At 40.3% G+C, this 22,354-nt stretch overlaps 1 protein-coding gene across 3 annotated transcripts in view; it reads left to right on the forward strand.

The window, feature by feature from the left end:
- Positions 1-22,354, forward strand: part of znf536 (zinc finger protein 536) — a 233,030-nt gene that overhangs the window by 164,395 nt on the left and 46,281 nt on the right. For all 3 annotated transcript variants that reach the window (XM_036584278.1, XM_036584279.1, XM_036584280.1), the window contains 2 exons: positions 3,464-3,622; positions 11,785-13,485. In XM_036584278.1, coding sequence (XP_036440171.1) covers positions 3,464-3,622; positions 11,785-13,485 — 1,860 coding nt within the window. The remainder of the gene's footprint in view (positions 1-3,463; positions 3,623-11,784; positions 13,486-22,354) is intronic.

Below are 22,354 nucleotides of genomic sequence, written 5' to 3' on the forward strand. Positions count from 1 at the left end.
GTGTGATTTCATGATGAATGGGCCTATAGAAACGCTCCAAAATTGCTTAGGAAAAATCTCTTTCCATTGCCTTTTCCTGTAAAGTTACTATTTTGGAGATACTTGTTTTTCTTTGGACAGCGACAATATATTAATACTTGAGTCAAAGTAGAAACACTTGGTGAAGTGTTACCCCAGTAAAAGGAGACCATCTCTGTCTGTATTTATACTGGAGTACATTTTTTTTGTTATTAAATGTACTTTTTGAAAGTAAAAGTATTTACCTGCTCGTTGTAGGTATTAACTGATTTTGACAAACAGCTTTTTTTAAGCCACACAGGTCCCCTTCAAAGAAATTATACTTTTACAAAAGTTAAAATATGTAGGGCTGATAAATAGCTTTCTGTTAGTTTGTAAGTTCCATTACTTTGGAATGATGCTACATAACAGCGTTATACACAGAACACGTTAGTTTTGAGGCCTTTGTTATGCCGTAAAACATCTTATGTCATCTTATGAATACTAGCATAAGTTATTTTTAAATAGTATTAAAAAGATAACCAGTGCTTACCCATGTGTTATGAAGTCCCTGTGAAGCTTTAAATAGAGTGTTACCGCTTTTTAACTGACTGGTACGACTCAGTATTAAATGCTTCACAGTTGTGCCGTTTTGTGCACACACATGCAAACACCCCTCTCCGCACTAAAAGGCTCTCACATTTGCCACTAAGGCTAATTTGTCAGGATACAGACCCAAACTAGGTCAGAGTAGGTGTTTGTGTTTGTATGGTTTGTGTGCATGTTTGGGTCAAAAAATGGGGCATCCAGTACAATGTAATGTGTGTAGGCAAAGCGAGGGAAGCAAATCACAGCCACGTGATCGAGTCATAAGAACGGAAGAGAATGCTGACTTCACTCTTTCTCTTTTAACTTCTTAAATCTCATTTGATTCTTAAAAGGGAAGGGGGGTGGAAAAATAAAAAAGGAAAGATTACTGGAAGAAAAGCTTTTGATTGAGTGGAATGGTTGCCTAAGTGGGTTGCTCCATTCAGACGCTCTCTCTCCCCACACACATACCATATCATGTGGCGGAGAAGAAAAAAAAAATGCCCTTTTAAACTTTACTTGAGCCGCAGCGGGTCATGCGCCTACTGACTTGCAACACAAGTCGGGGCGCGGGGCCAAACGCTGTTACTTTAGTAGTTTTGTGGTTAGAGTTAGGGTGTATGTTGTTGTGTGTGCCTAGATGGGTTGGTACTAAAAGAAAAAAAAACACATATAGCAGCACATGTTTGAAGATTTCGTCCCCAAGGCTGGGCAGCTATAGATATATTAGCGGTGGACCACTTTTACCTGGCATTAATTTAAATTATTACAGATAAGATCTGTGATTTTAAAATCTATAATGCTCATAGTTTGACTAATAGTAATTCCAGACTGAATTGCCTCCTGTATTTTGCAGAAACCTCCTTGATTAAAAGTAACTCTTTTTTAACTGACCTCACTGTAGAGTGGTAAACAACAACAGCACTTCTTTTTGGTGACCAGAATACAAGACGTATAGCATTGCATTGATGAATAACACAACTGATACACTTTCTTTATCCTCAATACAGGCCCACTGCAAGCTCGGTGTTGGTTACTGATAGCAACAGATGTTGCTGTCCCATTCAATTTAATGAGAAATTGTAGCACAGTACGTTTAAAGTCACTACATATCATTGAGAGTCCAGTTTATAATCCCAGACTTATTACATCCTTATTACAAGGCTTATCATTCAGTAGTGACATGGAAAGCAATGCAAACTGGCACAGTTACTCTTAAACTACAGAAGTATGTAATAAAAGTTTGGACCTACCAGTTAGTCCTGGCCATTTAAGGGGTAAATGATTGCACCGCTGAACTAGACTATAATATTGTAGCTAATTGACTAACTAGGTAAACAGCAGTCATTTTTCCATCATGCTAATTAGCTTTTAACAAAAACCTACACTAAATCTATCCTTACAGTGCACCCTTTCATATGTATTCAAAAAAGTACATTCAGATTATTAACACACTTTAAATGTAGCATTTTGTCAAACACAGAATTATGCAACAAATTCTCATTGTATTGAATAGGATTATGGTGAATTCTGTAAAGCCTTTCACAGTAGTTGCTACACTGTCAGAAAAAAAGGTTCTGTGTAGGTACATTTTTCATTTTTCAAGGTACAAACAATGTAACTGTACCCTCAAAGGTACAACAGTGCTCTTAAGGTCCAATTGTGTACCTTAAAAAGTTTCAGAACCTGATGTTTTAAAACACAACAGTAAAATAAAAAGCCTGGAGATGAGACAGAGTGTGTGGAGTCAATACAACCCCAAAAAATTTAATTTCCTTGAAATAAGGTCCATTTTTGTTCCTGACAAAAGGCACCTAAAATGTACCCCTGAGGGTACCACCCTAGTGACAAGAAGGGTACCACACCAGTGACAGTTTTGTAACTTTTTTTCTAAAAGTGTAGGAAAGAAAGCATTTATGAGCAGAGCACAGATATATAAATGATACTATATGGGTGCCACACTAATGTTTCTTTTTTTCATTTTTGGTGAAAAAAAAGTTACCGTTTTTGAGTCTTCATGGAATGCTTCATGGAATTCTTTTGAACATCCAGGCTATGGCGTTTCAGTGTGGGCTATCTGTGGTAATTATGGTGAAATATACGTATATGTTATCAGTCAAATCCTACAAATTGCATCACAGAACCATAAACCTAAACACTGATAAAACTAATCCGGCTCGAACAGTGCTCGAAACTGACCTGAGGGTCCAGGCATCGCATAACACCATGAGGTCTTGATCAGTTGGACCACATGAGATGCTGCTTCGCCACAACCTAACACTGCTGACATCTCCTGTAATAACGTAATTCGCTGTGGTTAATTATCTCGGAATGGGGGCTTGTTGGTCTTGACACGTTTAGAGTATTGGTATGACAGCAGCTCAATCAGCGCGGGGCCTTCGTTATCACCCTCCGCTATCAGCCACGCCGCCGACGTCACCTGTCAAAACCAGGGCGCCACACGGAGGCACAGACCTACTGCTGACATAGCTGTTTCCTTTCCCTTATTGTTCGTTTTGACACAATCCGCCATATGCTACCCGGTAAAGATGATGATAGGAGGGATAAAGCGGGGGAATGGGAGTGTAGTGTAGGAGCCGGGGCGACATCTCTAAAGCAACCTGAAAAGCTTCTGAACTGTCAGCGTTCTGTCAGACCGCAGAGAGAGAGGGGGGGGGGAGAGTGGCGCGCGTGAACCCATTGATGTGTTTGACTTTCTGTGGTGTTAGCAGATTTGGGTGGCAAAAGGCTGAAAGGAGAAAAGAAAAAGACAGGAAAAAAGGAACAAGTGGAAGAAAAGCTGCCTGGCATGTGGCTGGTTTGAAGTGAAACTGAATACTCACAGTTACATCTCTCTCTCTCTCTCTTTCCCTCTCAGATGTCGGGGATGAGATGGCTAAGGCTCCAGGGGCTGCCCAGCCGCCCGCCACCCAGCACCGAGAGAGAAGTGTGGGCACAGCCATGAAGGACTGTCCCTACTGCGGCAAGTCCTTCCGCACTTCTCACCACCTAAAGGTCCATCTGAGAATACATACAGGTGAGCTCCATTCTTCCTTGTGTGTACAATCATATATATGGCTTCAAAGTGATACTGTGTAAGGCCATTTCATTTTAAATCAGGTGGCAAATAACTAAAAAAAATCACTATCCATTCATGTTATTGCATAAATCCTAGGCCAGATGTATAAACGAGCGCAGATGCGATGCAAAATGTACCTTAATGCGGCCACAGTATGCAGCCAAATTGCACCTGTATTTAACTTTCAATTTACTATCACTCAAACTGCAAAAAGCTCCACCTACTAACTGCTTGCTCATGAAGCGCAGGGTACAAATGAGGCAGTGAAACGATGGAGCAATCAACAAGTTGGAGGCTAAACAGAAAATGAAAGTACATCGACATAGAGATAAAAGTGTTAAGCAGTGTAAGTTCTGTCCCACCAAAATGTTAAACACAAACTGTGAGTGTATGTTTTGGCTGCTTCTTTTCACATATGTACAAACAGTTAAAACAGTGTTATGATGGTAATACTCTTTGTTACTGTTGTCATTGTTAAAGAAAGTCTTTCAACAACACTTCTTCAGAGACCCTATCAGAACATTATGGCTGGTTATAAAAGTTGCTCACAAGTTGATCAAAGTTTAGCAGATAAAGGGGAATATGTAGCCGCAAATATCTAGCCGTAATATCTCTACCCACTTTTTGCTCAATCCTCCCACGTTTGGTTGCATATGCATGAGAAAGAGAAACACATTTTGCGTTTTTCCATACAATAAACTGCTCATTTAGTCTTGTGTGCAAGTTTCGTCAACATACGTCCCATTCGCACCAGAATTTGGGGCCTTTATAGATACCATGTCCATTCAAGTTATCAGATGCAAAACCTTTCAAAAGTTTAGAGCCACTTAGTTTTTTCACAGTTCACATTTTAATTAATGAGCATGTTTTCTTTGTGGGTTTGCAATTATGTGACCTGTAAAATGGAAAGCTGTCTAGAGCTCGCCATTTTTATTTGAAAAAGACCTCAAAACTGAAGGAGCAGCTGACAAAAGTTCTACCTTTTTTCCCCTTGTTGTGATGTCAGCACTCATCATTGCTTGTTTGGAGCAAATGAATGAAAATGTATGCACTTTTAACAATAGTTTGGGAAAATCATAAGTTAGGCAAAATCTGCTCTTCAGTACCTAAAGTATAGCAAATAGCTGTTTCATGTTAATAAAACATTTACCAATAAATTTGAAAGATAGACCCCAAAAAGAGCAACGTGTACCCAAACTTTTAATGGACTGTATACACACACATGCAGTTCCCATTTTCCTAAAATGCTGCAGCCGTATGCTTTATATGGAGTCTGGCCGTGCTTGACCTTTCAGAGTGTGTCCTAACCCCACATGCCGTTTTACTCTGTGATGGCTCCCATTCGGTTCACTGTGCTGTAGGTAACGGTGAGTTAGCCCCAGTCCAGAGTAATGATGTGGACAGTGCTGGTCGAGTGGCTGCGGTCAGACCCTGCTGTCGTAGCCCTCAGCAAGGCTGAGTCTCACTGGCAGGCACAGCTGGCCTAGTTAACACACAGGATAACCGGGATAAGCACTGCAGGGTCACCTTACTGACTGTCATTAACTATGCGTGTGTATGTGTGTCAGAGAGAATGTAAGTGGAAACTGTATGAAACTATGTGCACCATAAATGCCTATAAGCTTTTTTTTTCTTGGTGTAATCATCACACATCTGTAGTCTCTTAGCTAACAGTATATCTGAGCTATTTCATGCTTTAGCCCTTTAAATACCTTTCCAGCGAGCTCATCCCTTTGGCTCCTATAACTACCTTTAAAATATCATCTGGAGTGGGACAGATGAAAAAAAAGAGGAGCAAACTATTCAACAAGTGCTATGAGGGCAGCCCATGCACTCGCTTTAACTTAAAATGGAAATCACTCTCCGCTCAGGAAATTGATGGTTGTTATTTTTTTGGTATGCGCTTACAAGGAAGAAGGGAGACCACCCAAATAGTATTCGTCCCGCTTAATAAGAAGCACATAGCTGTGCTGTTCTGGGGAATTAAGGCCTGATTGTATGGCATGCCTAGGAGCAGAGCCGATGATTGGAGCTTCCAGCTTAAACACACACGAAGGCCAAGGCCAGCCAATATGGTACCGTTTCTTCGTAACATGTTTTAAACCCATCGCAAAGCATTCAGTATAGAGCCGTACATTTTTTTATGTTTGTTTTTTCCATTAGAAGATGCCGTTATTGCTGGTGAGAACAAAAGCATGGTCTAACTTAGTGTTAACTTTTAGATTCTGTTTGCTACTTATACTGATGCATGCCATCTACTTTACTAGGACAGTCATACATTTTATTGTTAAAATAACTGATATACCTCATCATTATTTCAGTTATTTGCATATAGGCAACACTTATGGTTAATAGTTCTTATTTGCCTTTAAAAAACATTTGGGTGTGCCATCAGATTTTAATGCAAAATTGGCTGTGATCCATGATGAAGATGGTGTGGGTGAGGGGATTATATTGCCATATTTGATAGAATATGAACATAAAACATAATACAGCAAATCTTTTTTTAAAAAAAAAACAAAACTCTTGGTCAAGTATTTTTCATCTGGCTTGCATCATTATTAGTTCAACAAATCTAAGACCATGCTTACATTACTTCTCACTTGTAATGTTTTTGCTCATATAAAAGAGAAGTGAATTGCATAGTGAGTAGTGCATAGTGACATATGTAGTGTAATTAAATTTTTTTACATAACGTTTTGCTAGATTCTTGTTATTTTGGATGAACAGAGAACAGTAATAAACAATGTAATTAAGTAGACAATTGTGCAGTTACATTTCAAATTGCAAAACAGAAGTAATAACTGTCTCCTGTAAGAGTTACTTTAAGGTCAGTACAAGATTGAAGAAAGTTGGGGCTCCCCTCAAATAAACTTAGCACTACAGTAGAAAAGAATTAGTGTATTGATGAAATGAAAAAGGTGAAAAAAAAGTGGAGGCTAGCATGGCCCGTTGATGGGCAGGTCTGAGCAGAGTGTTTGAGTCAGCTGCTGCTGTAGACAGATTGCTTTAAGCTGGGGGCAGCCTGGTTATGTCCCCATAGCAGGGGAGCAGGGGATGGAGCAGGGAAATATGTTTCTAGCCGAGGGAGGTTGAGTTATGCCTGCTTTGAGAAGAGGGTAAGGGTCCCCAGAAGAGCCATATTTCTCCAGAGAGGAAGTAGAGGCCCTCGTCCCGAGCCTCCGCTAACTCACTCACTCAACTCTCGGGCCTGAGTGTGTGTGTGTGTGTGCGTGTGTGTGTGTATTTACAGGCTAAAATCCTCACAGTCTGTCGATACAGCAATTTACACAAGCCCTGATGTGTTTGCAAGATGTGTAAGCCACGTTGATCAGTTATATGATTGCCCTAGGCTTCGCCCTTATAGTACATTTTAGAGATTTTCTGTTAAACACAGAACAAAGATCAGCTTAGTTAAAGTTTTTGTTGTGAATTTTGACTTTAATGAATGTATATGTATGTTTTAAAGGGGGCATTTCTGCCTAAAACTAAAACTAAAATCATTTGATATGTTGTAATATTATGAAATATTCTGCAGCACAGCATTGCATCCCATGTCATACAACTATTAGGAACCCCCTCACCTCACCCCCCAGTGCAAGGAAGAAATCCTGAATGCCTAGCCAGTGATGTAGAAGCTAAAAAATACAGACGTGATATAGTAACGTTAGCAGTAATTCAACAGCTAGCTGAAAAAAGTCATCAAGGGTCCATCAAGGGTCCATCCACCTTCAAAATACATTATCGGAGGAGGGTTTTCCTAGTCTTTAAACTGGAAAATCTTACTTTAGACATGAGGTGGCATTACTGTGTGGGCCGCTTGGGCATATTTACAACTGTTGAAGCAGCGGTTACATTTTTCACTTTGGCCCGAGTTCCTCTTTAAAATCAAATTTAACTCTGAGGTGAAAATAATCAAGCTGAAATCTTTCAGAATGAAAACGCTCAGATATGCTGCTGCTTCCACTGTCAATCTGGTGTGAAAAGCATGAAAAATAAAGCCTGCAGCAATTCAAACGGGCCAAAAAAAAGGCCAAAAACATCCTGACCAAAGCTTTAAATCATTTTGATCAGTTAGACGAGTGATGGTTCTGATCATCAAGTGATGGCCACCTTCCATCTTCCTGCACTCATACCCCTCCTTCCTTATCGGAAGCCAAATAATACTTCTGACATTAAACAAATACCCCTCCCTGATTTAAAACAATCAGACATGCAGATGACACAAAGCGACCCTCAATCGGTGCTCCGTGAGCCCATCACAATGGCGTTGCTTACTGCGAGGACCAGGGCATTGTGCAACACAATGTTAGATTAATGACTCTCTAACGCTGGCTTGAAAGGAATGAAGTGAATTTAAATTTCTCCAAAAGTTAAAGAGCTAATGTTACAGTATTAATTTCCTCTCCAACAGTGAGTGGGAAAATATCCATTAGTGAAATTAAGCGCAGTTTTCTAGGTAGCTAACATTGTGCGGCATACAGTGTGGGGCCACAGCTAATGAACACTGCAGTGGGTGATATTTCATTATACAAATTAATGCTCACATTTTAATGGGAAAGTCACATAATGAATCTAGGCTTCAGTGACAGCAATTAGAGACACAGATTGTCCCCTTCTGGACAAGGCAGTATTTAGCAGTAAGCAGCTGTGGATAAAAAATAAAAAGGTCCTTGCTCCTGACAACGACTACGCATAACTTGAGGGTGCGCGCGAGCTGACGCGGTGACCGAATCACCTTTATTTAAAGAGGAACTGGGGAAAGATGGCCATCGCCTGCGTCAAGTCACTTTGTTGATGGAAGGCCATTACACGTCCTCCGAGAGAATCAACAAGAGCCAAAAGAGGCTTGGCTCACACCAGCGGATGGAGTTTTATGGTCGTATCAAGCAGCATTTTGAAGGTTTACTCCGTAGAGGCAGAGTGATTAAGCACTGGTCTGTGGTCAGTTGCTACCGTTCCAAACCATAAGCACTGTAAATTGCAAAGGTCACCCAGCAGACTCCAGTTCAGAGCCCCATAGCAGTGTCACAGGAAGTTTAACATTGTTGTTCTGTCTGACATTGTCTCCATTATTGTTATTATTATTATTATTATTATTATTATTATTATTATTATTGTTATTGTTGTTGTTGTTTTTGATGTTGTTGTTATTGCTGTTGTTGTTCTAGGCAGGAATGAAATGAGTTCTTCTCCTGAGCCTTGTTTTGCCACTCAATGGTGAACGAACTCTCTCAAAGTCTTTAATAAAATGAACGCATGAGCTGGAGTAATGGTCCTTACAGTAAAGGACAATTTAGAAACTAAACAACAGTTACAGAGTTAAAGAGAATGAGGCTTGAGAACTGGAGCACCTTGATTTTCTTAGTTCCACATGTGTTTTTTTTTTTTTTACTTAGATAAACCACACTCTAGCATAAAGAGGCAAGGAAAATAAAAGACACAGCTATTTTTCCAGGCCAGTCAATCTCTCCCTCCCTGCGGTACACGGGCTGCCGTTTCACCATTATGTAAAGCCATATGGAAATTCATCTTAAAGTATGTCATATCTATTAACTATTTTAATTGCCCTTCTGTAGAGGCTCTGGGTGTTTATTCGGAATGGTTACTATGGAGTCGTGACAAATCGCACAAATCCAGATGAAATCGGTTTGAGCCGGACTCCTTCAAGTGGAGAGACCGAAAGGCACTCTGTTTAAAAGCGGGAGTGAACTTGTGAAACAATAATAGATATGTACCACTCTCAGCAAGAGGCTTCTGTAATTTATATCAAGACTGTCATACAGTACCAGATGGCAATTTGATGTGTATTTTCCCCTATTTTTATTAAGACAGTCCATCAACAGAGAGACAAAGCTTTGGAAGGAAAACTTTTTTTTTTTTTCTCTCAGCTCTTTCTCATATTAAATGATGAAAAATAATAATTCCTCTACCTCTGTGCCTTGGCGATCCATTATGTTTCTCAGAGGTTGTGCTGTTTGTGCGGATATCAATTAAAAGTGGATTAACGGGTACATAATGACCTTTAGCAGTAAATTGTGTGTAATGTTGCAAGGCAGGATACAGTATATTCCCCAGATGTCACACATGCCCCTGACGTATGATGGAGCAGATGTCTTACTGAGTCCAAATGGTGCACAAAGAACACGCCATGCGCGCACACACACACATACGCACACACTCACAGAGGAACGTTCTCACTTATTGTCTTTATAGGCATTGATTACTTATCAAGATTTGTTTATGTTTTTTGCTTATAGTTCTGACATTTCGCAGAGTATCGACGTCCTTGTGCTTTCTTCCCTTTATTTTGCTCGGTGCTTTAAAACGGTGATGGCATCGCTGCCGTTGTGAACAAAAAACGCATACTAAGGGTGGAAGGAATAAAGGGAGAAAAGCAGATCACTCTAATTTGGCTCTAATTTTGGGCACAGAATATCATTTTGTCCAGTTAAAGGAATTGAAAATGATCATTTGCATCAGGGACGTTTCCTTATTGAATCAGGCCAACCCCCTGTTATCCTGCTCAGAGGATAAGCACTTATTGGGTTAAAAGCTCATCTTGTATGGTTTATTTTGAATATAAGCCTCAAACGCATTCTAGTGTAAAAGAATAAATGGGACTCTTTCTCTCTCTCTCTCTCTTTCTCTCTCTCTCCTCTCTCTCTCTCTCCTCTCTCTCTCTCTCCTTCTCCCTCTCTTTCTCTCTCCCTCTTTCTCTCCCTCTCTCTCTCATATCAATGTAGTATTGAGTTGGTATTTGTGGCCCTTTATTTGGGAAGCTGTGTGCAGTGGGTCTTTGGATCTTTGAGTCTTTTTCTGGAATGGTGCCCTCCAAATAATGATAAATTACTTGAGCAGTATGCCATTTGCTAATTATATCCATGATTTACTACAGAGCCAGACTTAAATCATTCAGTTCAGTCTTGCGTAACAATGCAACATTTTTTTTCTTGGTTAAAAATGGTTTCCATGTGTATAATCTAAACATTTTATAGCTATATATACACACACACGGACGTGCGCACACACACAATACTTGACAAACATCCCTTTATTTTTGGCTTTTTCCATTTCTCGGCACTCTCTTTCTCAGCTGCACCGCTACAGCGATTCATTCCAGGGTCTCAAAAAAATCAAGCCTAGCATTTTGTTTATTGCTTATTGATTGCGGATCTGTCTTTCATTTCAGGCCTATTATAATTGCTGGCAGGATGCATTTTATATCAAGATATTGAACTGATCATGCAAATGCAATTGAAACCATTTTGCCTCACGCTTCTCCCATTTTGCTGTGTGCTAGTGCAAATGCTTGTGCATGCTTTCTTTTACGGCACATTCCATTCTGCTCGGCTTTCCTTAATCCTCATTCTAAAGCTGCCTTTTAAGAGGAATGTTCATATGCTGCACATATGCACATTTGTGTGCATTTGTGTCATTTGACTTGTGTTCGGGTTTCAGATGGGTGCTGTTTATAATAACTACATTATACTTCAGGGATGTGGGGTCAGAGTTCCACTCAGGGAGGAATGAAGAGCTTCTGCAGAGCTTGATTTATCTGCTCTATGATAAACTCCAAATAGAGAATGTCCAAGGAATCACTACCTCACCACCAAGGCAGAAGGCTGACAGCAAGCAAGGCCAAAAGAGAGAGAGAGAGAGAGAGACAGAGAGAGAGAGAGAGAGAGAGAGAGAGAGAGAAAGCAGCCACCATCAGCCCCCACTCGCCTCCAGTCCCCCATACGAACAGAGATAACATCCAGACAGTTGTGTTGTCAGTTGAAAATATGATCTCTGTAGTGGACTGAAGGCACCATATGGTGAAATGTTTTTTATGGCGCTGACGTGAGTGATGGCTCACTTGGTGGAGCTGGATCGAGCTGGATCGACCCGTATTGAAATCCTCCCTCCTTCCCTCCCTCTCTCCCAAAGAGCATGATGGGCTGTTTTCTGAGTGATGGATGCTCTTGAGTTGTGGTGGGGATAGAGGATACTAGAATGATTGGACATTGTCCTTGTCTTCTTAATCAGTGACCAGTCTTCTTCTTCTTCCTTTGGTGTTTTCTCTGCAATATACTTACATGATCTCTGTCTCTTTTCCCTTGCCTCTTTCTCTGTAGGTGAGAAGCCCTACAGGTGCCCTCATTGTGACTATGCTGGTACTCAGTCTGCTTCCCTGAAGTATCACCTTGAACGCCACCATCGTGAGCGTCAAAATGGCAATGCCTCGTCTACCAACCACCCCCCATCCTCTGATCACAAAGACGACCACAGCAAGACAAGCAGTGGCAGTGGGGTCTTTGCACGGCCTGATGTCTTGCGTGGGGTCTTCAAAGGGATGATGCCCTCCAGTCTTGATTTCCGAGGGGGCCAGGTGCTCCCGCACCAGTGGGCTTCTCCTGGTATGCTCTCCCCCAGAGACAGAGATCGTGAAAGGGAGCGAGACCGCCACGGACCAGAACCTAACTCTGAGAACATGAAGAGCCCTGAGGGACCAACCACTGGAGGAGACAGCCCAGCCAGCTTCTCAGACCTGGGCCGAGCCTACCAGAGCATGGTGGGAAATGGAGTCAACTTCCAGGGCTCTCTGCAAGCCTTCATGGACAGTTTTGTGCTAAACTCCATGAAGAAGGAGAAAGAGATACGGGAAAGTCAGCTGCATGGCCAGCACTTTAGCCTGGAAAACACTGACCACAAGATCAAGAGAGCCAGTGATGGAAATCAGGAAGAGAATCATGGTGATGTCAAGCCGGCTGAGGGTGGCCGCTCCCAGTACGAGCCACTGGACCTCTCAGTTAGGCCTGATGCAGGAACCCTACCAGGAGCTTCTGTCACCATCCAAGACAATGTGGCTTGGCATGGCTGCCTGTTCTGCTCCTTTACCACTGCCTCTGTTGAGCTGATGGCCCTTCACCTGCAAGCCAACCACCTAGGCAAAGCCAAGCACAGCCAAGGCAAAGAGGCTAAAGAGCACCTTCTAGGCGAATCTTCTCATACAGGCAAAGGCTCTGGCTTGATTCCTCCTCCTCCAGGCCTTCTCCATTTGCATGAGGGCCCCCCTTCTAGAGAGCGAGAGTCAGAGTCTGGAGAGTTAAAGAGCCAGGCTGGCTGGTCCAACCACTTGGAGCAGAACCCACATGGAACCTCCATGAGTGCATTCTCCAGTGATTTCTACAAGCCCTTTGGCCCTATATATGATGGCACCTCCAGGGGACCTACTGGATACTTGGATCAGCAGACAAATCAGGCTAGTGATGTGGGTGGTCAGGATGAGCTCTCTGACAAGGCTTCCTGCGGTGAGATGGAAGCATCAGAGGAGCGGGGAGGTCAGTCTGAGGATGATGAGCCAGGCCGCGAAGAGCCGTCATCCAACCCCACCACCACAGAGCGACAGACACGCTCTGATGATGAAGAACAAGAGGCAGAGGAGGAAGAAGAGATGGAGGTGGGAGACATGGAAGATGAAGATCGTGGGGCCATTCGGATGCATCCTGAATCTCCGTTGTCTGGAAAGGATGCTCCGAGAGCAAAGATGTCCATGGGAGCTCAGGGTCCTGGTCCATCTCCTACTCAGCCACTCTCCGTAGAGAAGCAGTGGCAGCAGCAACAGCAGCCTGGTTTGGGTCTTCTCTCCCCAGCCAGTGGTCCTCCTGGCCTGCTGAAGCCTGAGCAGGCCCACCTAGAGCACCAGATGAACATGCTGTCTGTCCTGCGGGCCTACAGCTCCGAGAACCTTGCAGCCTTCAACGGAGGCCTGACCAGCAACTCCAACGGAGGAGGCAGTGCAAGCAGCTCCAGCATGAAGAGAAGTGACCCCTCCGGTGAGTGATCCATCACCCTCTTTATAGCCTCAGAACGTTTATATAGACACACATTCTGGAGCAGTACAGTATATGCTAGGCACATTTTGTCTCGCACCTCATAGTTTTCTTAGTGTATTCCAAATTGCAGTGTTGTACATTTGCACCATAAGGTTGCACGTAGCAACCTTCATGCACAATATCACTCCTCTCGCCACCAGCAAACCAATAAGACCCTCTCAGTAGAAAAGCAAGATTTGCTTTTGAGTGATTTCAACCTTATTTCAAGCAAGTTTAGAGACCATCAGGCCGACAAGCAGCAACATATTAATCTTTATTACTATTTTATATTACCCGAGCTCCAGCCCTTCTCCTTCCCTCCCTCCCTCCCCTGACTGGGATTAAAGGTGTCTGCTTCAGAGCCGAGCAGGACCTCCGCTCCCGTGTCATCCCTGGCACACAGCACTTAACTATCTTAGCTTTCATAAGACCTCTCCCTAAAGCCCATTACTTTATAAGAACCAAAGATCTATGGCCCTGTGAAAAATGAACTGTCAGCTTTCATGACTCTGCGAACGTTACTGGCCCTCCTTGAGACTACCGTGTTTCACTATGCCCTTTCAGACATTTCGGTGATAGAAAACTGCAAATGAAAAAATACTGGGTGAATTGAACTTGTAGCGCAGGTCGGTCTGAAGTAGTTTAAGGTAAGTGAGTACTACAGCCTGCGGAATTCTGCTTCTGGGTATTTCTTTTCCCTCTCAAATATCAGGCAGGTATTTCTAGCAGTTAACGTTATTCATTTTGCCGGAATAAAACTGTCTGCCAATATAATGTATGTATATTCCATTTTGCTCTCTGTCTTAATATATTATTCATTAAGAGCAGAGTCTAATTTTCAAGCGGCGTATTGAGACACATGCTCTTAGTTTAGAAGCTTTACATTAGTGTTATTGCTTCTAGTCTGCAAACACGGAGGAGCAAGGCAGACATTTTATTTTTGCTCCAAGGAAACTTACTGCAAATAGATGTAAGATTAAGGAGAAGGGAAGAAAGCCGAGCATATTTCTAAGAGACTTGTTTTATTAAGCAGCTTCATTTGCACAAATATGCCTTAATACTTTTTTTGTTCTTTTTAATTCGGAACAATTGGATGGTTTGTTTAAGATACTGTACTTTGTGCTTGTATTGTGCATTGTGCTTGATTAGTAAACAGGAATTAATCAACACTGACTACGATATAAGGCGGAAATGGAGCGATTATGCCAGCATTGTTGCACACCCTTTATTGTTCTTCATTAGAGGTGTTTTGATATAGGAAGCATATGTAAGTGAAGATTACATGTAGAGTTTTGTTATTCTGTAACATTTGGGTCACTATTCGTCATTCCTTTCAAGTGAACGTGAGTCACTCACGCTCGCGTCAGTAGAAGTGGCAGGGATTCTGAGTCAATAAGTACATCACAGGACAACAGCTAACTTTCAGAGTTGTTATAATGCACAGACATGCAGCAGATGGAAAAACTGGAGCGGTGACCATGTGTTTCTCCAAAAGGAAAGGGTCTTTTTTTTGGTTCAAAGTGAGTTAGGGTGTGTGGAAAGTAATGAGAACGTGGATAGGTCAGTGTTGTCTCTCATGTCGAATGAGGAGGTGTTGTACAGTAGGGAAAGCGGCGGAATGAGAGTGGTGTGCGTTTCATTTTCTTCCGTCAAAACAGTTTACATTAACAATTAATGCTGCTTTTGACCTTTCAATTATGGAAAATATGTCTGTCATGGAGGAACCTGTTGCATTTTTAATATTCAGAAGGGGTCATTCACTGGGCTGAAAATGAATGCCAGTTTTTTGTCTGCATGGTGAATGTCTTGTGTTGTAATATCCTCCTTTAATCAAAAGACATTTGAAAAGTGCCCTTGTGACGTACACTCCTCCTGCCGCAACGGCGAGAGACTGACCTTTAGAGATAAGGCTTTGTCTCTAGAACAAAAGTTTTTTTGTCAAGCGTTTTTAAAAGCTTGACTCTGCCCATTTGGTGCTGGTGGTCAGAGGCACGTGTGGTGGTGACGTGCACTGGGACACAGTGTAGGCACGTCTGAGGAATATATACAGTAAACACATAGAACAAGAGGCACAAACAAGGCACAGTTTATTCATTGCTAAGAGATGTGTACTAGTGTTAGCAATAGGCTTGGCACTTCAGCTTTGCAGTGTGTGGGTGTAAGTGAGTGTGAAAGGGAGTAAAAGAAAAAACAAAATAGAAGGACAGACTGTGCCTCATATACCTCTCTCACTCTTACTATCACTCATTCCAGCGAACACAGCTGGACAAAGCTGGACAAAGGCACCCCAATCAAAACCACTGACGTATCTCACAAGGTTCGACCACAGTAGCACAATAGCAAGCAAATACAACAGTCAATAGACATTTAATACTGACCAACAAGTATTCCACTTATACAGTCCACAAGCATTAGAAGTAAATCAATATGAACCGTAACTAAATATACAGTGAAGAATATAAGAAGAATATATGGATCATTTTATTAGATTCAGAGTTGAAAATGTATTTCAGACTTTTAACTGACTTGGACTGATTAACTGACTATTTCTGTTTGTTTTGATAAAATAAATGATTGAACATTCCAATTTGTCACTAGTACACAGAAAAAAAGAGGTACTTAACTATCACTGGGGTGGACCCCCCAAGGGTATAGCTTCAGTACCTTTAATTAGGGAACATATTTGTACCGTAAGGCTTTAATTTTTTTTAAATTTTTTTTTTTTTGTATTGTTGTATTGACTTTACACACTCTGTTTTGGCTCTTTGGCTTTTTTTATTTTATTGTTTTGTTTTAAAACATCAGATTATAAAAAGGTATAAATATGTTCTTTTCCCCCGGGGGAAACTTATTTAAGGTACACAATTGGACCTTAAAACCATGGTTGTACCTTTGAAGGCACATTTATATTGTTTGTACCTTGAAGAACAAAAAATGTACTTGAACAGTACCTTTATTTCTGACAGTGCAGCACAATCTTGTAATTTCGAAATTACCAAACGGTTTGGTAGTGACTGTTTCAGTAGTGACTGTTTCAGTAGTGACTGTTTTGGTAGTGACTGTTTCAGTTGTGACAATTTTAGCTAAATTTGAGCATGATGATTTTCAGACTTTGGAACACATTTACTCGAAAACAATATCTAGTATCTAACTGCTCACCATGTGGCCATGAAGGACCGGGATATAGTCTCACTTCCTGCTCTAAAAGGCAAGGGTGTGGCTAAAATAAGTTTCCACCTATGGACTAAAGTTTTCCAGTAGTGACATGAAAATGTGGGACAGCATTTTCAGTTTTAATAAAACTTTTTTTATATAAAAGAAACTCACGATAAATCTAAATCTCTCAACTTCACTTTAAAAGATATCAAAATGATCTTTTAAAAAACAACATTGGAAAAAACATTGAGATAAAGGTTTCATTTTCCCAATCAAAAGTACCCTATAAATAATGATTCTATAGCTTATTACTATCTCAGTTAATGCCTTGGGTTGAAAACAATCATAACATAATCCTTGTAAATATCTAAGGTGTGAATACTTTTTTTTTGTAAAATTTGTAAAAATAATAGCATTTTTTTCAGTGCTGCTTGTTCTTACACCATTTAGAAATGCTAGCTACCCATTACATTTGATGAATATTTAATCACAAGTGAACCAATAGAAATGGTGCATTAACGGATGTCAATGTTAGGTCACTTTTTCCTTTTCCTGTTGACTTTTCTCACAACAGTGACAGTGTACAGTTGCTTCTGCCCCTACTTGCAGTTTTGGCTGTCCAGATTTTTAGACAAAACAGTGAAACCGTCTTTACCATGATGTCTTTACCTTACAGAGTGTTGTCACAGTAAAGACACTTCCACTGATTTTCAGTATAAATGTCAAACAGCACGGCCTGTTACATTAGCTTTTGCAGCTTTGACAACTTTTAATATATTTGCATTTAATGTTAATATGGTTTGTCTTTGAAGTCTGTGAAGTTTGTAAAAAACATACATTATAATCTGTACAGTAAGGACATACAAAAAATATTGATTATTTAAAAATTTACATGAATTTTCTGTAAATCCACAGACATCTTTGTTTAGTTTCCCACACTTTTGTTCTTTTGGTCTTTGGTTACCTTATGTTTCGACCTAAGATGCGTTTCTTTGGTTTGTGAAAACAAAAAAAAAGTCAGTGCAGCAGTAAGAACATTAAATAGGGGACCATATTTATAGAAAAAAGTACATAAAATGACTCATCAGCAACAGAATTTATTTAAAAGTGCTTTAAAAAAGATGTACTTTTGTATTTTTTTAAGTATTTGAAGCCTGAAATCACAGGTGTGGGACATGAATAAGAGTGGTATTTTGACGCAAAAAAAGCTTTAAATAAGCTAATTAAATTTAGCAACAATTTCAATGTGTTATAACACTAATAACGTATTTTTCTTTGGGCTATGCTCAAAATATCAAATAATTAAAAAAAAATATTGCAAGGACATAAAAGTGCCTGTAGTTGCAGAAACACCCATATATATAATGTATTCTGTACATATTCTTTTTCTGCATTGTGCGTCGTGGGCTGATATTATGTATTGTAGATGACTATGGATACTCACCCCTCTGACCGCAGTCCCCTTAGGCTCCTTACGCAGAATTAAGTGTAACCTATCTGGTGCAGTTATTTGCAGTTTGGAGAGAGGCGGGGATAAGAACCTCTCTAAAATTTCAATTCAAATGAGGCAAAATGTGATTAGCTAAGAGATTTTGCATTGAGTTTGTATGCAAATAGACCATACATCATTAATATTTGAAAATGTTGAATACGATCTGTGTAGGTGTCCACGTCTGAGCTTAGCAGGCAATTGAGTGGCGTTAAAGTGATTCTTCAGATTTTTGCATTTATGTGCAGAGTAGATACTACATCATACAGCAGGCTGCTTATATAGTGTTCTTCTTAATAGTATATGGGTCTCTCTCTCTCTGTCTGTCTCCCTAGTGCTCTCTATCTCATACACACACACACACACACACACACACACAAGCACAAGCGCAAGCAGACGAGAAGTTCTCTTATTTGCATCCGGTGCATGCATTCTGTGTGAGTAGGCATTTAGATGATGGTAATTGTTAACACCACCTCATATATAACACGAAGCATATTAATCAAAAGCATCTCTACAGCTTGGTGCTGAGTTCTCTCTGATGCCTCGGCCTATTTGTAGTCCAGTCGATTAGACATGTATTGTTCAGATCTTTTAATGGCTGCATTCTATTGTGCTGGGGAGCCTTTGTGTAAGGCTATCATATAATCAATACCCAATTGTGTCAGTGGTATATCTTTATGTATACATTCTGCAACTTTTTTTGTTTTGTTTAGGGTCTAAAGTAAAACTCTGTACATGACAACCACTATACCTCAAGTAGTTCATAATTTTTAAGTTTTTATACTATGAGGATATATGGTACCTCATATATCAAATACGATGCATGAACGAAAAGCCTGCCAAAACCACAGAGCCACTGATTGGAGCGTTAATGATTCCAGCTGTTAAAATAAATAAATTTCACCCAAGCTTGAAGATAAGAAAGGGAGCTAATGTTCACTGTATGCATATGTTGTTCACTGTGAAGAGAAAGAGTACATAAGATTATATATATAAGATTATTCTCACCTTTAATATGATGCGTATTGCTGTTGTCAGAAGCAAACCTTGTATCTTCAAAATGGTAACTTTACAGAAGAAGGAAAAAACATGCTTTACTAATTTAAGTCAATGGAACCAGACTTTTTTCCAAGTCCTTTTAGGCTATTTCTTTTGGTCAATTCTTCATGAAATTTAGACACAATGTAAAGGGCAATAGTGATGTGTGTGTGTGTGTGTGTGTGTGTGTGTGTGTGTGTGTATGTATATATATTATATATAGATAATAAGAGTTCCAAAAAGGCTTTGTCTCACAATGCATACCATAGAAGAAGTGTATATATATATATATATATATATATATATATATATATATATATATATATATATATATGTACACTTCTTCTATGGTATGCATTGTGAGACAAAGCCTTTTTGGAACTCTTATTATTAAAATTGTACAGTGCCTTGGGAAAGTATTCAAATCATGTATGACATATTTAACTTTGATATATTTTATTACAAAATACAAAACAAGTAATGCAAAAAGAGCATGTTTAAAATGCCTGTTCAAATTTAAGGGCTTCTGCAAGTCACTTTAAATATCATAGATTTGTTATAGGTGACAAGTAAGTAGGACTCAAATGAGGTCCACCATTATACTAAAAGAAAATCCCAGTGGACACGGTGCAGTTTAGCCTAATACTAGGCTTAATTTATGTCCGTCAAAGTGGCCTACGTTGGCTAACAGAAAAAAGCGATCTCTGATAGTTATAGTGAAGTGCCACTCACAGCAATGGAGAGTTAGAGAGAGAGAGATACAGATGAGATCATTGGTGTTCTCTCGTGTCAGTGTTTACTCGTTCTAGCTCCATCCCTCTCCCGCAGCTCTCCAGGCCACTCTGCCCTCGCCCCGCTGCCGCTGTTGTTGTTGTCGTTGTCATTGCTGCTGTTGTTGTTGATTGCTAGGTAAACCGTTATCTCGATTCGCCCTCGCCGGCTCCATTAGGCGCAGTGAAAAATGCCCCTGCTTTTGTCTCTCTCTCACGCTTACACTTGACTCTGCCAGTGTATGTGTGTGTGTAAAGGAAGTACTGGCACACATGGACAGACCGCAGAACAGGGCCTGGGGTCCGGCCTGTTTCTTAAACGTAGGTCAAAGGATTGCCACCAATCTTTGACTGCATAAAATCCAAATCTGTTCTGCATTTATATTCTTGTCTTGGTTTAATTTATTCTAATTATTGTGTTACATGAATGCCTCTGTTACAGGCTTAAAACTATAATTGTAGTGCTTCTTTGTAATGCTTCAATGTCATTGGTTAGATTCTGCACCGATTCAAGTTTAACCAGTCACGTTGCTGTTTATCTCTCTATGGCAAACTATCATAGGATTCTAGGAGCAGAATAAACATGCCATATTATTCCAAAGGAGAATTCTGCTGATTTTTTTAAAAATGTCTGCATAATTCAGTCTTTGAGATGTAAAAGAAAATCATTCAGAGTGGTTTGATGTGAAATGGTTCATTGCAGACTCATTGCAAAACTTACCCATTCAGATTTACTTTACAATGGTGGTCACGGGTCACAATGTCTACAACGAAAATACATTTTATTAACTATCCAACATGACCTACACGTGTTGTATGAGTTTTATATATAAAATGTGTTATAAAAAATATGTCATATGCCAAAATCTTATTTCAGTACTATCGTATACCAGTGTCTCCAGCATCAGGCGGCATAATGATAACTATTTAATGTAATACATTTCCCTATGAAGACGACTTTGTAGGCATTAAGTCTTCATATGTCTGGTTCCTATCACCAACACTATTAACACTTCTGACCTGATAAGATTCTCAAGAATGGCAAATTCACATCAAACCACTCTGGATCACTTTACATCTTGGCAATTGAATCACACAGAAATTTTTAAATGTTATAAAAAATGTGAATTCCACTTCAGTAGCAGCATAGTTACAGTGAGTGAGTGCTGTGAAACAAATGAGGCACTTAGACTTGCAAAAAGTGATGCTTTGTGTTTGCTTGATTCAAACATGTACATTTATAACATATAATAAATCAACACAATTTAGCTTTTCAGTTTTTTTCTCAGTAAAAAAAGGTAATTAGGCAATTAATTTTGGTCCATTCGGTGTGAAATTTACATATATTTTCCCAATATGTTAAACTTCTGAAATTGTGCACTAACATTTTGGGAAAAATGCCTTTCTGTTCTCCGTAGAGGATGTGATAACTTATTAAATCAGCAAAACATGTAATTTGTTGCTGTAAATTTTTTCATTCTGCTGATTATGTGGAAAGGATCACATTTGAATCAAGTACATTTGGTGCATTACTGTTCTTCAGTGGTTTATGTTTAGTTCCACTGTAAGGTCAGGACTAAGTGGAGGTGATGGTTCAGGCTGTGTCTGGGATGAGGTCAGTTGCTGTGGCACGCTGTGGCATAAGCACTGGCTGCTTTTTTTTAACAGTTTGTGTGAGGTCCTGGCACCTCCATCAGAGGAACACTTTCAGATGTTTACCGCTAGGAACTAGAAGGTGCCACTTTTGCCACCCAATCAAGACATTCCTCTAGCTACGGCTTCAGAGAGAGAGAGAGAGAGAGAGAGAGAGAGAGAGAGAGAGAGAGAGAGAGAGAGAGAGAGAGAGAGAGAGAGAGAGAGAGAGAGAGAGAGAGAGAGAGAGAGCAAAGGGGGGCTCAGGTTGGGGGGGTGTATCTTCTGTCTAATGATCCTAGTTCATAAGGCCATGACACCCCCTGGTGGAAAAGCAGTGAACCCTGTCCCCATTCTCTCCAGTTCACTCAAGGAGAATGACAGATGAGCAGTGAATGAGAGAGAAAGACAGAGAGAGAGAGAGAGAGAGAGAGAGAGCGATGGAGGGAGATGCACGCACTTGAAAAAGAGAGAGAGAGGGAGAGAGAAAGTGGGGGAATAAGTCATGTAAAAAGAGAAAGGGTTATAGGAGATGCAAGAGAAGACAGACATATTGGGAGCGAGGGACATAGAGACTGATGCATTAATATACAGGAGGGAGAAGGAGTGAGACTGGGAAAGACATAAAGGATCCTTTTCCTTTCTCTCTCTCTTTTTTTTTTTAAAGAGAAGAATCTCTCTCTGGGTTTATCAATTTTCAGTGGTTCCTGAATACATCATTGCACGCTTACTGAGTTCAAGT

Source organism: Colossoma macropomum, unplaced genomic scaffold (assembly GCF_904425465.1).
Source record: "Colossoma macropomum unplaced genomic scaffold, Colossoma_macropomum, whole genome shotgun sequence".
Lineage (NCBI taxonomy): Eukaryota > Metazoa > Chordata > Actinopteri > Characiformes > Serrasalmidae > Colossoma > Colossoma macropomum.